At 31.4% G+C, this 15,518-nt stretch overlaps 1 protein-coding gene across 1 annotated transcript; it reads right to left on the bottom strand.

The window, feature by feature from the left end:
• Positions 1–8,374: 8,374 nt before the first annotated feature.
• On the bottom strand, positions 8,375–13,885 carry LOC139491217 (BLOC-1-related complex subunit 5-like). Its single transcript, XM_071278692.1, has 4 exons — positions 13,711–13,885; positions 12,168–12,305; positions 10,179–10,516; positions 8,375–9,059 (listed from the first exon to the last, which is right to left on the bottom strand). The coding sequence occupies exons 2-4, from the start codon at positions 12,283–12,285 to the stop codon at positions 8,829–8,831; spliced, it is 687 nt and encodes a 228-aa protein (XP_071134793.1). The 5' UTR covers positions 12,286–12,305; positions 13,711–13,885; the 3' UTR covers positions 8,375–8,828.
• Between the last annotated feature and the right edge of the window lie 1,633 nt (positions 13,886–15,518).

Here is a 15,518-nt window from a genome sequence, read left to right as displayed (position 1 = left end):
GCAACTTGAATAGCCCTTGTCAAAACCGGCTCAATTTTAAACAGTAAGTTCAATGATGAAACAAATCAGTTTCGTTTTTAATTTTAATATTTTTTTTGAATTTGTAATTTTCATTCCTTGTGTTATTATGTGTACACAAAAAAAGAATAAAAACCAAAAGAATATACAAATGAAATATTTGTCCTACCTTAATTTTTATAGTACTGGAGTCAAATAGAATGGAGCTTATGTTACTTATTTATATATAGCAAAGAAAATTATTAACATCTGTCAGAGTATCTACATATCAAATGACAATTAAGTAAAAATGATAAACATTTCGTTTATACATGTATAAATGTTGATCAATGTTCAGTTATGGAATATTTTACAATTGAACAAAGAAACGATTTGCCATACCATTCGTGTCAATCAATACAAAACATCACGTGTTTGTCAATGATCAAAACAATCTTGGTTTATTCCCGATTGTCACACTTTTTCAAATTTTAGAGTTCTGATTGTCCCACATGAAAAGTTCTGATTGTCCCACATAATTTTTTTTATGTGAAATATTCTTAAATAAACATATGACTTTGTGTTTATTTTGTTAAAATAACAATAATTAATTATTAACTTTTATATAGTATTATTTTTGGATTATATCCATTTTATTAAGTATAAGATATGATTTTTTTTTAAATTATGAAATTAATGCACTTTTCATTAAATAATATAACATGTCGTTTCTAAAAACATATCTAAAATGTTCCTTTTAATTATAAAACATATACATATAACAACATACATAATTTTTGTTTTGTTAAGATTCTAAAAAAATATCAATATAATGCATACATTTAACCTGTTTAAAAAAAAGAAGAGTATAAATAAATTTAATATTTTTTTGTTAAAATTCTAAATAGGTATTAAAATAATGCACACAATCAAAAAAAGAGTATAAATTAATTTAAATTGATTTGATTTGATAATCTAATTAAAGTTTGTAATTAGTGTTTTGTATGAACAGAGGATGATCTGAGAACATTGTTCATGTCACACAGCCCAAGCTGCTGAATGTGATAAATATGGGATGCTCAGACCTACAACACCTGGCAAACAACGACAACAATACAATCTACGCTGATGGTACCTTCTACACATGTCCATCAATCTTTGAACAGCTGTATACTCTACATGCACTGATTGATGGAGAGATGTTCCCACTGGTTTTTGCACTTTTACCTGGAAAGTCAGAAGACATCTATACCAGATTCTTCTCACTACTGAAGAATGCTTGCAACCAACGCCAGATTCAACTGAACCCAACTACTTTCTTCATATATTACGAATCTGCTGTACAGAATTCTGCCAGATCATCTTTTCTGGGAATTACTATCAAAGGCTGTTTTTTCCACTTTGGCGTAAAGTGCAATCAACAGGGCTCGTCACAAACTACAAAGGGGAATCAGACATCCACCAACTGATACGCAGGGCAGCAGTTCTCCCACTCGTACCAACAGCAGAAGTAGAAGACGTCTGGTTCCATGCACTAGAAGAGTTGGAAAATTCAGACTCAACTGCAAATACTACACCTTTTACAGATTATGTCACTACTTACTGGGTTGAAGCAAACAGACAGCTGTGGAATCACTACAAAACAGAAGGACCAAGAACAACAAACCACCTAGAAGGTTGGCACAGCGGCTTGAAGAAAATGATCCAAGTGCCACACCCAAACATATATACACTACTAAATTACCTCAAAGAAGAACAGGCATTTAATGAGATAATTCTTATCCAGTACAATGCCGGGGGAGTAAGACCTACAAAAAGAAGGAAATATACCCAACTCAACCAGCGCTTTCAACAACTGAAAGATCAACTATAGAATGGTGATATTACTGTATTTCAGTTTGCAGAAACTGCCTCCTATTTGCTACATTTGGACTAGATTTGTTTAATGATATTTTGTGCTATGTATGATTAAGCTTTAATGGTATACTTATGTATTGTGTATGCTTTAGTGTTGAACCTTCTACAATACGTGTGCTAAATATATTATCAATTGTGTTCCAAAATGCTTGATTGAAACCCTTTATTATACATTATTGAAGAAATGAGTAGTGCTTGATATATTATATTTTATGACTTTACAATATATTCCATTTTTACTGCTATTTCATATTAATATGTGCAAAATAAAATATTTAATAATCATTTTATCTTCTTTTTTTTCATATTTTACAAGTTAAATTGCCGAAAAATTATTAGTTACCTGTAATTACCTACTTCACACAATAACACAGATTAATCACAATAAAACCAATTCCCGATTGTCCCACAATTAAACTTCCCAATTGTCCCACAAACATCTTCTCGATTGTCCCACAAAAAATCACTACCTTTTTACCTGTAATTTCAAAAAGTGGGACAATCGGGAAGACACCACAATCTCAACTAACGCTCTCTCATTGCATGTGTCTTCTCAACTTTCTTTGTGACAACTTCCGGTTTTGTTCTGATTTGGTTTTTGTTTTGCAATATGTCAACATAATTATTTGGTATATGATGAAAATTATGCAACATGTTAAACAAATTTGAAACCGTTTCCCTTTAAACAAACAGTTTTATTTCTTTTTTTAATTTTCAAACAGCTGCCTTAAGTTTTCGTCAATTTATTTTTCAGGGAAATAGTACATAATTGTTTACACCAAGAAACTTTTGGCGAGTACGGATATATATATAATGATACAAAATCTATTTCTAAATGAAAAGTTTTCTGAAACAAAATATAGAATCGCTAACGAATGAGCTTATTACTAAAAACAGTTGTACGATGTAAAAGTTCGAGAAAGCTCGACAACACAATGGCAAAACAAAATATTTAGAAAAAAACCCGATTGAAGTAAAAACAATGTATATCACCCGTTCTACATGGAATCGTCGTGTTGGGCATTTCTCATCAGCCCAATTTGTTGAAGTTGTTCTTATGGAAAAGATGTTGAAATAATTGCTACGTTTTTTTCCATGATTTTTCCCTTGAAAACCTATTTTTCTCAGGAATTCTGACATCGTCAGACGTAATTTGATGATGGAATTCCAATTGAACTGACAGTTTCAAACGTTTTTTCATCTTATCGTCAAATATCACTTCATCAAAATTTATTTGTGAGGACACTGACAATGTCAAATTAAACATTACATGTAGTGTCAAACGTCATTTCCTCAAAACTTTCCTTGGCAAAATTCTAAAGATTTCCTGAGGAAACGGACAGTGTCAAAATAATTCATCATAGATACCAGGATTAAGTTTGGTATTTACGCCAGACGCATGCTTCGTCTACAAAAGACTCATCTGTGACTCTCAAAGACAGAAAAGTCAAAAAGGCCAAACAATCTACGAAGTTGAAGAGCATTGAGGACCAAAATTCCTAAATGTTTTGCCAAATACAGCTACGGTAATCTATTACTGAGGTAGAAAAGCCTTAGTATTTCAAAATTCAAAAGTTTTGTAAACAGCTAATTTATAAATATGACCATATCAATGATAATTCGTGTCAGCACAGTGCTGACTACTGGGCTGGTGATACCCTCGTGGAATTAAAACTCCACCAGCAGTGGCATCGACCCAGATGTTGTAAATAAACTCATCAATTAATTTTACGTTATTTTCAAACGTCATTTCCTCGTACATTTTCATAAAGGATTTCCCAAGAAAACTGTAGGAATGTTGAAAGTTCAACAGTTTCGTCGTGTTCACCTGTCATTGTGCTCTAAAGTTTACTTATGTATTGTTTTTACATAAAAAAAAAAAACTTTTGATAACTATTTACGTCTCTCAAACATTTTGTTTATTCTTTGGTGAAAGCTCCTCTTTATCTGTGTTTTTCTTTGACAAAAGATACAGCGGGATAAAAAAAAAAAGCTAGAGCAAACTTTAAAAAAAATATATACTATGGATAACTGCAGTTATCCCTCCAAAAGATTAAAAAATGAAATAAAATTTGAGTTAATACCGTCTCCATATATTTAACCTTCCTGGAACGTTACAGGTAAAATATTCTAAAAATGATTGATTTGCAGGTAAGTTTTAAGCTTTCGTTGATCAAATCACAATCAATGTTAGTTTTTAATAACCTTTTAATTCGGAAACAATGTTGTCTGTACGTTTGACGTTTTGTGATTTTACAACACGGGGAACTAGCGGTAGATTTAGAGTGCATTTCTTTCTAACCAAAATTTTGTAAACGTTGTGTGGCGTTTGTTATTGTTTTCTAAACGCTACAAAAGTAGAACCAAGTACATCGTTTAAAACGTGTTTACTGGTCCTTTTTGAACTTTCAATAATGCATACACATGTTGTTGGTAAACAGACTTATTACAAACGTAGAAACAAATACATCGTTTAATCAGGTTGAAGTTAGAAACAAATGTAGCGTGTGTACTAATAATCGATGAACGACAAACTGTAGACGCATTTTTAACGAGTGCATAGGTTGTCAAAGTTAACTTTATGTTAACTTTGCAAGCGTATGTTAGAAAGAAATGATCAAAACATGTGGGCGCTTAGCCGTTTGCATCGTATATGCACTCTTGAATACTAGTAAATAAGAAATACACAATTTGTACTTGTTGTATCCAAACTAAATCAATACAATTACATAAAACAAAGCTACATATGGAAGTCCATAAAACAATAACAATGGCACAGTCTGCTGGAATTCCTTAACTGTAGCAATACGGGGTCCGTATTATAACGTTCTGAAATCCTCCCTCCTACATTTTCTTAATGTCTCTTTTCATATCAAATGTTGAATTGCTCGAACATAAAATGGCACTAATTAATATTAATTTGAAAACTGATCTTAAGTCTAAATTCAGACTAATCACAAGTACTACTTTAAATACGCTATATTAAATTAAACTCAACAATAGAAACCGCGCGTTTCATCTACAAAAGACTCATCAGTGACGCTCGAATAAAAACAAAAGACATTTGTATATATTTATCATAGGATCCTTTGTTGGTAGCCATTTTGGTTGATGAATCTGCTACAAAGTAACAGCACTAGGTCAGCACCAAAAAGAAACAGTCATGCTATGTTTGGTTTCATTTAATTCGGTGGTTCTGTAAAAGAAAACATTCGTATTATTGTCCATAAGGTCCTGTGCTAAATGAAGTCCCCCACTGGCGGTGTCTTGAATGATGGATTGTCTTTAAAGTAACAACACTTGGTCACTCGAAAATTCATGCTAGTATGTTTTGTTTCATTCCATTCAGTGGTTCTCTAAAAAAAATGTATATATTTGCCATAGGGTCCTATGTTAAACTAAGTCCCCACTGGCGGCCATCTTGGATGATTGATCGACTACAAAATTACAAAATTTGGTCAGCACCTCAAAAGAAACATTCCTACCATGTTTGGTATGTTTTCTAGAAGAAGATATTTTTATGTTTTAACATAATTATGGTTCTTTGTTAAACTAGATTCCCCCTTTGCGTCCATCTTGATTGATGGATTTGCTACAAAGTAACAACACTTGGTCAACAGTTCATAAAGAACAGTCATGCCATGTTTGAATTCATTACATTTAGTGGTTCTGTAAAAGAAGACATTCGTATGCATTGTTTATAAGGTCCTATGTTAAATGAAGTCTCCCCACGGATGGTCATCGTGGATAATTGATCGCCTACAAAGTTACAACACTTGTTCAGCACCTCCAAGGAAACATTCGTATCATGTTTGGTATCAATCCATAATGCTTTTCTAGAAGAAGAAATTTGTATGTTATTCACTTAATTATGGTCCTTTGTTAAACTAAGGAACATCCATGCCATGTTTGATTTCCTTTCATAAAGTGTTTCTCTAAAAGAGGACATTTGTATGTATTTCCCATAGGGTCCTATGTTAAACGAAGTTCATTGCTGACGACCATCTGGGATGATGGCTGGGCTTCAAAGTAGCAACACTTCGTAAGAAACGTGCATGCCATGTTTGGTTTCATTAAATTCAGTGGTTCTCTAATAGAAGACATGTGTATGTATTTCCCGCAGGGTCATATGTTAAACTAGGTCCCCTCGAGTTGCCATCTTGGATGATGGAACGACTTCAAAGTAACAACACCTGATCAGCACCTCATAAGGAACATTCGTGCCATGTTTGATAACGTTTCAGTCAGTGGTTCTCTAAAAGAAGACATTTGAATGTATTGTCCATGGAGTCCTTAGTTAAACGAAGTCCCCTGTTTGCGGCCATCTTGGATGCTGGATGGGCTTCAAAGTAACAAAACTTCGTCAGCACCTCATAAGGAACATGCATGTCATGTTTGGTTTAATTCCATTCAGTGGTGCTCTAAAAGAAAACATTTGTATGTGTGTCCAATAGGATCCTATTTTAGAAAAAGTTCTCCGTTGGCAGCCATCTAGGAAGATTGATAAGCTTCAAAGAAACAGCACCTCATAAGGCACATTCATGCCATGTTTGGTTTCATTCTATTCAGTGGTTCTTTTGAAGAAGTTTGAAATGTAAAATGTTTATGACGATAACTGACACAGACACGAAGTGAAGGAATAGCTCACTTGGCCCTTTGAACCATGTGAGCTTAAATCTTAAGTTAAAATGTATTTGAAATTTACATGCTTTTTTCATTCTTCAGGAGGGCAGAATAATGGAGAACCAGATGCTCGGTATGGCGCAGCTTTATACAACCGCAGAGCACCGAATGAATGTGGTCTAATAAAATTAACAATTTATTTTTTTTGCTTTTGAGCAATACACTATGCTGTTGAATATTTTAAAATCGCCTGAAAACAAATATTTTTTTCTTTTTAATTTCTGAAATCTGAAATGAGAGAAATTGTACCCCCCCCCCCCCCCCCCCCTCCCCCTTTATTTTTTATTCACCTACCCCTTTCCCTTATCTCAAAAATAATCTCAATTCAAATTTCTAATGGAGTTTGCAACAATAACTGCTCATTTAAATTCATCATAAAATATTGAAATATAAAATGACATTCAGTCATGGTTAATATAAATTGTAACTTCTAAAAATAAATTAACAGCTAATGATCTCAAGACAATAATAATTTTCTAGAAACAGTTTAAAAAATTTCATACTAGAACTAGCAAAAATATAGCAAAGAGTACCAACATAAAGAAACAAAGCTAAAGTAATTGTCCATTAACCAGGAAACCCTTGTTTTCCCCCTTTTTTTGCCCTTAAATCATGAACAGATTGAGTCATAACTGCAAAACTCCAATCCTAACCATTCTTTTGTGGTGTGAAAACTTGTGATACAATTTTAGGCAATTCTATACACTGTTCCACAAGTTATTGTCTGGACACTAGAAAAATGCTTATTTGGGCCCCTTTTATACCCCTTATTCCTAAACCAAAGGGTCCATAACCCCCAAATCAATCCAAACCTTTCTTTTTGTGGTTTCAAACTTTGTGTTTAAATTTCAAAGATTTATATTTACTAATACTTAAGTTATTGGCAAATTTCCAATAATGCTAAAATTATTGGCAAATTTCCAATTATACTTAAGTTATTGGCAAATTTCCAATGAAGTTTATTATACTGAAGTTATTGGCAAATTTCCAATGTAGTTTATTAATACTGAAGTTATATACATGTTTATTGGCTAATTTCAAATACACATATTTAATAGTAGTGTGAAGTAGTTCAAATATTACTTTGGATTACCTCCCTTACACTGCTTTCAAATTGTCTTAACTGTCCTTTAACCAGAAAAAAAAACTTGTTTTCACCTTTTTGCCTTAACTCATAAATGGTTTGAGCCATAACCCCCCAAAGTCAATCCTTACCATCCCTTAGTAATATGGAATCTTGTGGTATAATTTCAGAAAGATTCATACACTTTTACACAAGTTATTGTCTTGAAACTACAAAAATGCTTTTTGGTCCCTTGACTGTTTGCCCCATTAGCCTTAAAATAAATCCCAACCTTCTACTTATAATATTAAACATTATGGTACAATTTAGAGCAATTGAAATACTTATACACAACTTATTGTCCTGAAACTAGATAAATGCTTGTTTTTGGCCCCTTTGGGCCCCTAATTCCTAAACCTTAGGGACCATAACCACCAAAAATCAATCCCAAGCGTCCTGTTGTGGTTATAAACATTGTGTTAAAATTTTATTTATTTCTATTCACTTATACTAAAGTTATTATCTGGAAACCATCTGTCTTCGAACGACGCTGACAACGACCACGACGACAATGACAACGAAGACGACGTGATACCAATATACGACAGCAAAAATTTTGAGGTCGTATATAAGTTTACATATCTATAGTCTATTCAAATAGTTCAAGAAAGGAGTTTTCAGGAAGCAATATTGTGAAATGAGTTACTCTAACAATGACAAATAAATTAGTTTTATTGCACAAAAGACAACTACATATTACAGTTACAAATAAATGATTTAAGAAATAATGAATTACACCTCATATATGTAGTAATTTAATCATTCTTTTTAATTAGCAAAATAACAAAGGAAAATAAGGAAGTCATATTGAAAAAGTCAAAATTAATAAAACATAGCCTTTTTGATCTGACATTATTACCATTTAATTGACAATAATCTAGTCCTCTGGAAAATTAACTTTGATCTTTAGATATAAAAATCATAACAGTTAGAATGAATAGGATATCTCAGTATTAATTATTATTCCTAGAATACTGTGGGATATTTTGATAACCAAAGCCTGGTGAAGATATGGAGGACATATTCTAAAAGAACAACCAATAGTATACATGGTATACCAATCAACCTCTTTGAAGAGTATACAAAATTAATCCAGTATAATAACCAGTCACTTGGGACTAGCATGGGTAGACTTGAAATCAAACGGTTCCAGTCTATCATCAGGGGGGAGTAACTGATTTAAACTTTCCATTTTAGGAATGATATTGTCCATTGAACTTTTGATTTTATTTAGAGTAGTAACTGTCTCTGAAACACGTTGGAACTGTTCAGCATATTTATGATATTTCTTCTGTTTATCTTGCATTAAATTGTGAAGCATTTGCATTGCACAGTCAATCTGAAATATAAATAAATTCTATAATAAAATGAAACAATGATACCTTAACAGCTTTAAAAATAATCAATGTCTTATTGGAAACATATTAAAAAAAATCTATGTTTTTGAGAGGAAAACTAAAGGTAACCAGGAGCTTGCATTGCTCATCTTGTATTTATCACGTATTGGTGCAATATATTCTATGGACAAAGGTATTTATCAGTTTTAACATGCTTTAAGAGGAGAATTTAGTCTTAGATGCATGATTTTTTTTATTAGTTGTTAGTGGCTTTGAACTAGCTGTCAGTAACTGCGAGTACTCTCAGACCTGTACTTTTTGTTGTTGGGATATACCAGTACCCTGCCATGTCCACTCTGTGTAGTATTTCTATTTGTATCTATCTGATTTGTTAAGCCTTTTTCAATTATTTTTTTAGTTCTTATGTTGTATTGTTACACCACTGTTCCAGGTTAGGGGAGGGTTGGGATGTCGCTAACATGTTTAACCCCAACATATTCTGTATGTATGTGCCTGTCCCAAGTCAGGAGCCTGTAATTCAGTGGTTGTCATTTGTTGATGTGTAACATATTTGTTTTTCGTTCATTTTTTGTACATAAATTAGACTGTTAGTTTTCTCATTTGAATTGTTTACATTTGTCATTTCAGGGTCATTTATAGCTGACTACGTGGTATTGGCTTTGCTCATTGTTAAAGGCCCTACCATGACCTATAGTGTCAATTTCTGTGTCATTTGGTCTCTTGTGGACAGTTGTTTCATTGGCAATCATACCACATCTTCTTTTTTTATATTGTGCTGTTTAAAATTGAAAAATCCACCAAGTACTGCATACAAATAATGAGTGAGAATTAAAAAATGTGAACTATAATTAATGTGATTCCGTCCAACTTTCAAACAACACATACAAAAAAAAAAATATAGAAAACACCACAAATATGACCGAATTCACAGCATGCAATAATTAACCTCACATTTCTGTCCATTTTTCATAAATCACAATTATTAACCTCAATTTTTTTTAATTTTTCAAAAATCGCAATAATAAATGCACACAATAATTCTTGATTTTACAGTAAGCCTAAACACCAACAACCATTTTAAATAACATCAAGTCACTTACTTCTTTAATCCTAACACACAAAGCGTTCTGGTCAAATGCTACTGCTTCTGATAAATGTTTTAAATGTTCCTGATAACGTAAACAAAGGTCTAGTAACTTCTGGTGGTCCATTTTATCTAGCAAATCACCGTCTCTAGAACTTACTGGTATATTAAGTGAACCCCTCATTATTGGATAGAAAACTGGAATTGTGCTTAATTTTGTCAGTTCAGGATCAGGGTCCTTGACGTACTGATTGCCATCTTTGACAACAATAATATCATGTTTTGGATTTTTTGTTTCTTTCTCTTCCTTGGGCTTGTTTTTGTTTGGTATTCGTGGTGACTGTCTAGGTGAATCTGTTGAAAATGAAAAAAGTTAAACATATACAAGATATCCCTGAACTCTGTATTTTAAATACTTCAGTATTAAGGATGCACTGGGGTGAGGTTTATGAATTTGTGTCAGATATTTGGACTCCTTGGTTTTTTTCCTATGATACAGGGTAAATATTTTCCCAAAAACACCCATTTTTCTTTTCATATAAAAAGACTTCAATATCTCATAAAAGGTCCTTTACCAAAATTTAAGCAGATTCTTGATTTCTTTTCCTTTGATTTGAGACCAAAATAATATCAATGCAAATTAAATATTGAACAGATATATCATGTTAAGGAGGGGTATTTGCGAAAAATACCAGTCGAGAGAATGTTAAATTTCACGAGCCGTAAGGCGAAGGAAATTCATTTTCAAGACTGGTATTTTTCGCAAATACCCCTCAATAACATGATATATCTGTTTAATTACACCCAATGTACTAAAACGCATTGATGATCGTGACGTTACAAGCGTCCAGTCGGATAGAGTATTTTTTGGCAAATACCACGGCAGAGAGGGTAAAAAAGGCATATCCTTTTAGCAAATACCCCGGCGGCGTTAAAAATGAATGATATTCATTTGATAACAGTAAATTGGTGAAAAAAACACTGGCTATTAACCAATCAAAACCCCGGATTCTTACATAAGGTGTAATTAAAGGTAAAAGTCAAAGTCAAACTTTTTCCTGTCATTTTTTTAAATTAATTAATTATTTCCAAAAGGAGCTCCATAACCTATCAATACTTTTAGCTTATTTTGTTCCTTATAACTGATGCTCTTCTGATTTAATAATTATTATATCAATTCTAAATTAAAGATTTTTTTAATTTCACCAAAGTACATCCTTATAATGGACAGTGAACTGTCATGACTGTTGAAAAAAAATAAAGATTAATGAAAATAGAGATTTATGGTCTTTTGTGAATTCACTGACATTTAAGTTTTTGAAAGAAGTTTGGTATTAGTTTGTTTAGTTATTATTATAATGTCCAATACATTTGGCAATTTCTGTTATTTCTTATGTATCTTTTTTTTTTAAATATACCATGCTATTTTTAAAGTTTTCGCACCAAATTTGTACAATGTCATTTTTATTTCATTTGTTTGAGCATATTCTTGACACTCATTTAACAGTTTTGAAATATCATAATAATGTACAAATCAATTACAAAAATTGTTTAACATCACAATTCTAATGGATTTGAAAGTACCATAAAAATTGGGGAAATTAGTGCACAACCCATTTTCTGTATGTGACTGTCCCAAGACAGGAGCCTGTAATTCAGTGGTTGTCGTTTTTTGCTGTATATCATATTTATGTTTTGTTTATTTTCTTGCCCATGAATATATAAGGTGGTTAGTTTTCACATTTGAATTAATTTACATTAGTCATTTCATGGCCTTAAATTATAGCTTTCTTTGTGGTATGAGTTTTGCTCATTGTTGAAGTGACCTATAGTTGCTTACTTCTACATCATTTGGTTACTGGTGGAGAGATGTCTCATAGGCAATCATACCACATCTTTTTATTTTGAAGTTAGTTTTTGCTTGTATTTTGCTTGAATTTTACTTGAATATCATTGTTTCATTACCACTTATGTAATAATTGAAACATCTAAAATATATTCTAACCTCCATCTATAGGTTTACTGATAGAAAATGATGTATATGGTATTTCTTCATCTCTTTGTGACTTCAGGTTACTTCCTGGGGCTCCTGCTGGAAGCTGCGTACTTTGGTCTGATCCCATATTATATTATACTACAGAATCTATAACAAGCAAAAAATCTTTTTCTTATACTCAACAAGTTAGAGGCCTGTATTCCTTTTTTTTTACACATAACTCAGTGCTAAAGACAGTGAAACAAAAAATCCCTTAAAAACAAAAAAAGGGCTTAATTAAACAGTGCATTATATTTTCATTTTTTTTCTTTCTGATCATTGCAATATATAGACACTTTGTGCTGATGTGAAATCATGAACATTTACAAAGCAGCAATTAACCATTCTCTGAGCAGACATGGAGTCATTAATTACTTTCCAATTACTTGGTAGATGTAATAAATTGCTTCAATTACCATGATTACTACATTTTGTACTATGATTACCTGATTACTTTTAAAATGAAAATTTAGATAAAATATTGAAAACATGAATTTATTCTATGATATGTATATAATAGACTTTAAGTATCTTGTACATCATTTGTACATTGGTTTATAGTAATATAACAAATGAGATCTATTATGAGGGTAGTAATGCCCTTTACCGTCAGGCATCAAATGTCCATTTTCTGCTACCGTTAGCGTCAAATTGATTTAAATTTTACTGTGATTTGTCAAAATATCCTAATCGTGATTCGTCAGAGGTCTCAAATAATTATCGTTTCTGTTATTTTTAGAAAGAAATTAACGTGATTCGTCAAAATCATTCCATTTTTCTATCGTCTAAAAGAAAGTGCATGTTTTATCATCATGCACCAATTACTGTTAACGTCATTTGGCAAGAATTTTTACCGTTATTCGTCATGAAGGTACCCCCATTACCACCCTCTATCATGTCTACAGTGAGTCTGACTATTTTTAGATTCTATTATTCAGCCTGAGTATCAAAGAAGATAAAAAGTGTGCTACAGGAAAAAAGAAAATAACATTCACGAATCTGAAGTGCACATAAAACATTGTTTATCAGGAATAGTTAAGACTGTTGCTAGATTTAATGTTTATTTTAAAATGCTCAAAATGATTACAAACCATATTTGATATGATACATGTACATGTAGGTATCATATAGATAATTTTCCTCGTCTCATGGGTTTTCGTTCTATTAATAATGACTTGTGATGTCACAACTATGCATAGTACTGATTCATATGACGTACAAAAACATATGATCTGACCATAATACTAATAGAAATTAGGAATACCCCATCCCCTAAATCTGCCTCATGGCTTTGTAAAAGAAAGGATTTGCATAGTAAGATGATCTATACATGTTCTTTGTTAAAATTTGAAAATTAAATTGTTGTTAGTACCATGAAATTGTTTATGTTAAATATTAAACAGTAAATATGAACTATCATGATATTAATACTAAATTATTTAGTAAATAAATAACTCTAATACTATAATATTCATTGCTAAACTTTAACTTAAAGTATAGTTTGATTCCTTACATCCAGGTGAATTGGACACTGGTGGGTAGTTGTCTAATTGACAATCTTGTCAATCTTGTCACATCTCTTTATTTGTATATCATATGATGATATCAAAGAGAAAATTGCTTATAATTATTCAATAACCTACAGCTATTTATTCTAACATGGTAAAATCTAAAGAAGAAATTTAAATGGATAAAACCCGAGAATATCTAATTACCTAATCAGATTGTGAAGCTTGAGGGTACATTTAAAAGTATAACTAAATACCATTTTTTTTTTATTAAATAAAGCAAAGCACAGCATACCTTACAGATGTTATAACTCATACAATTATAGATATAATATGAATTGCTCAGGAACTGAATTTATTGATATTTGTGTTCGGTGTTTAATCTTTTTTCTCTTGACCATATTATTATCTGTTGTCGGTATTTCGTCGACCTGTGCTTTTATTGGTCTCTTGACATCTTCTTTCTTTTCATTTTTTAAATGATTGTTGATGTTGAAATATACATGTCCTTTTATCTATAAGGAAAACGAGAAAGTTCGTGAGAAAATGTGCTAAAAACTAGTCACAAGTTTTATGAAGATATTTGTCATTTTCGTTTGTTGAGGTCTGGCGAAATACTGCTGTAACTTTGTTCAAGGAATTGTATATTTGTACACCTTAAAACAAAAGGAAACATATTTGATTATATACAGATGACTGAATTTGGTTATAATAATCACTAAATAATAAATATCATAATTAATTCATAGGATTGTCATCATAAAGTTGTTTTTTTAGAAATATATATTAAATGTGTTACTGAGTAGTCCGATGCACTAACCACTACACAACGGCTCTCTAATAAATACATAAGTTTCTAAAAGGCATTTAAGATGCTTTCAATTTTATGCATACAAATATTTTTTTGTTGAAAATTTCACTTTAAAGGAAGAATTCAAATCATTCAAAAAAAGCTATATACGTTAAGGTATTTATACATTGATCATTCATCTTTTCCTTTTTTTTCTTCTCATTTTTTTCTTTCTTTTTTCTTTTTCTTTTTTCTTGTAAAGCGATTTGAATCATTTGATTGATATTTTTTTAATGTTCAACATTGATCTACAAGCCCTAAGCATTCACGATCCTTGGAGATTACCATTGTGTAAACTCAAACTGAGATAGGAGATAGTTAAACTTACGAATCTTTTTTTTTTTTTGCATTTAAGAAAGAATAAAGGTTATTAGTAAAAAGTTCGTTCTGAACATACATGAAATATTTGCCACTGAAAATTAAATAAGCAACAATCATTTCAGTAACGTTCGTTTACAAAATCAAACTCAAGTTATTTCTTTTTAATTTCATTTTTACCTCTCTTGTATTCTTTTAATGACCGTGCCAATGTAAGTATTGTAAGTATGCAATTACATAATAGACACAAGAGTCTACTCGTGTTGACTGTTTCATTTTGTAATTATATAAAATGCAAATAGGCAAAAATCATTGCCACAGTTGACACTGAAACAAAGCGAAATATACGTCATGTGTTGCCGTTTTTTTTGTTTTTTTTTTTAAATAATTGTAAGCTACCGAGGTGACTACTGAGATATCTGAGCCAAACTTCCAAGCCAAATCTATGTATTTGTGAAAGTGTGTATAGGGTTTACAGAATAATGCCATGATAGTGGGCGAAAGGTACAGAATAAACGACTAAAACAATTAAAGAATAGAAAAATAGGTAAATCTATAAAAAAATAAAAAAAATAAAAAAATAGTGATTTAATGGGGCTAAAATAGAAACAATAGAGTAAAATGATCTCAACAATTAATGAATGA

The sequence above is a fragment of the Mytilus edulis genome, chromosome 10, assembly GCF_963676685.1.
Source record: "Mytilus edulis chromosome 10, xbMytEdul2.2, whole genome shotgun sequence".
Taxonomy (NCBI): Eukaryota; Metazoa; Mollusca; class Bivalvia; order Mytilida; family Mytilidae; genus Mytilus; species Mytilus edulis.
Note: the sequence above shows the minus strand (reverse complement) of the source record. Positions and strands in the feature narration are given on the sequence as shown.

Coding starts and splice junctions, on each gene's coding strand:
- LOC139491217 (XM_071278692.1), bottom strand. CDS start 12,285: ATGGGATCAGACCAAAGTACGCAGCTTCCAGCAGGAGCCCCAGGAAGT. Junction 10,517..12,167: donor CAGTAAACCTATAGATGGAG/GTTAGAATATAT, acceptor CATTTTCAACAG/ATTCACCTAGACAGTCACCA. Junction 9,060..10,178: donor TGTGTGTTAGGATTAAAGAA/GTAAGTGACTTG, acceptor TTTATATTTCAG/ATTGACTGTGCAATGCAAAT.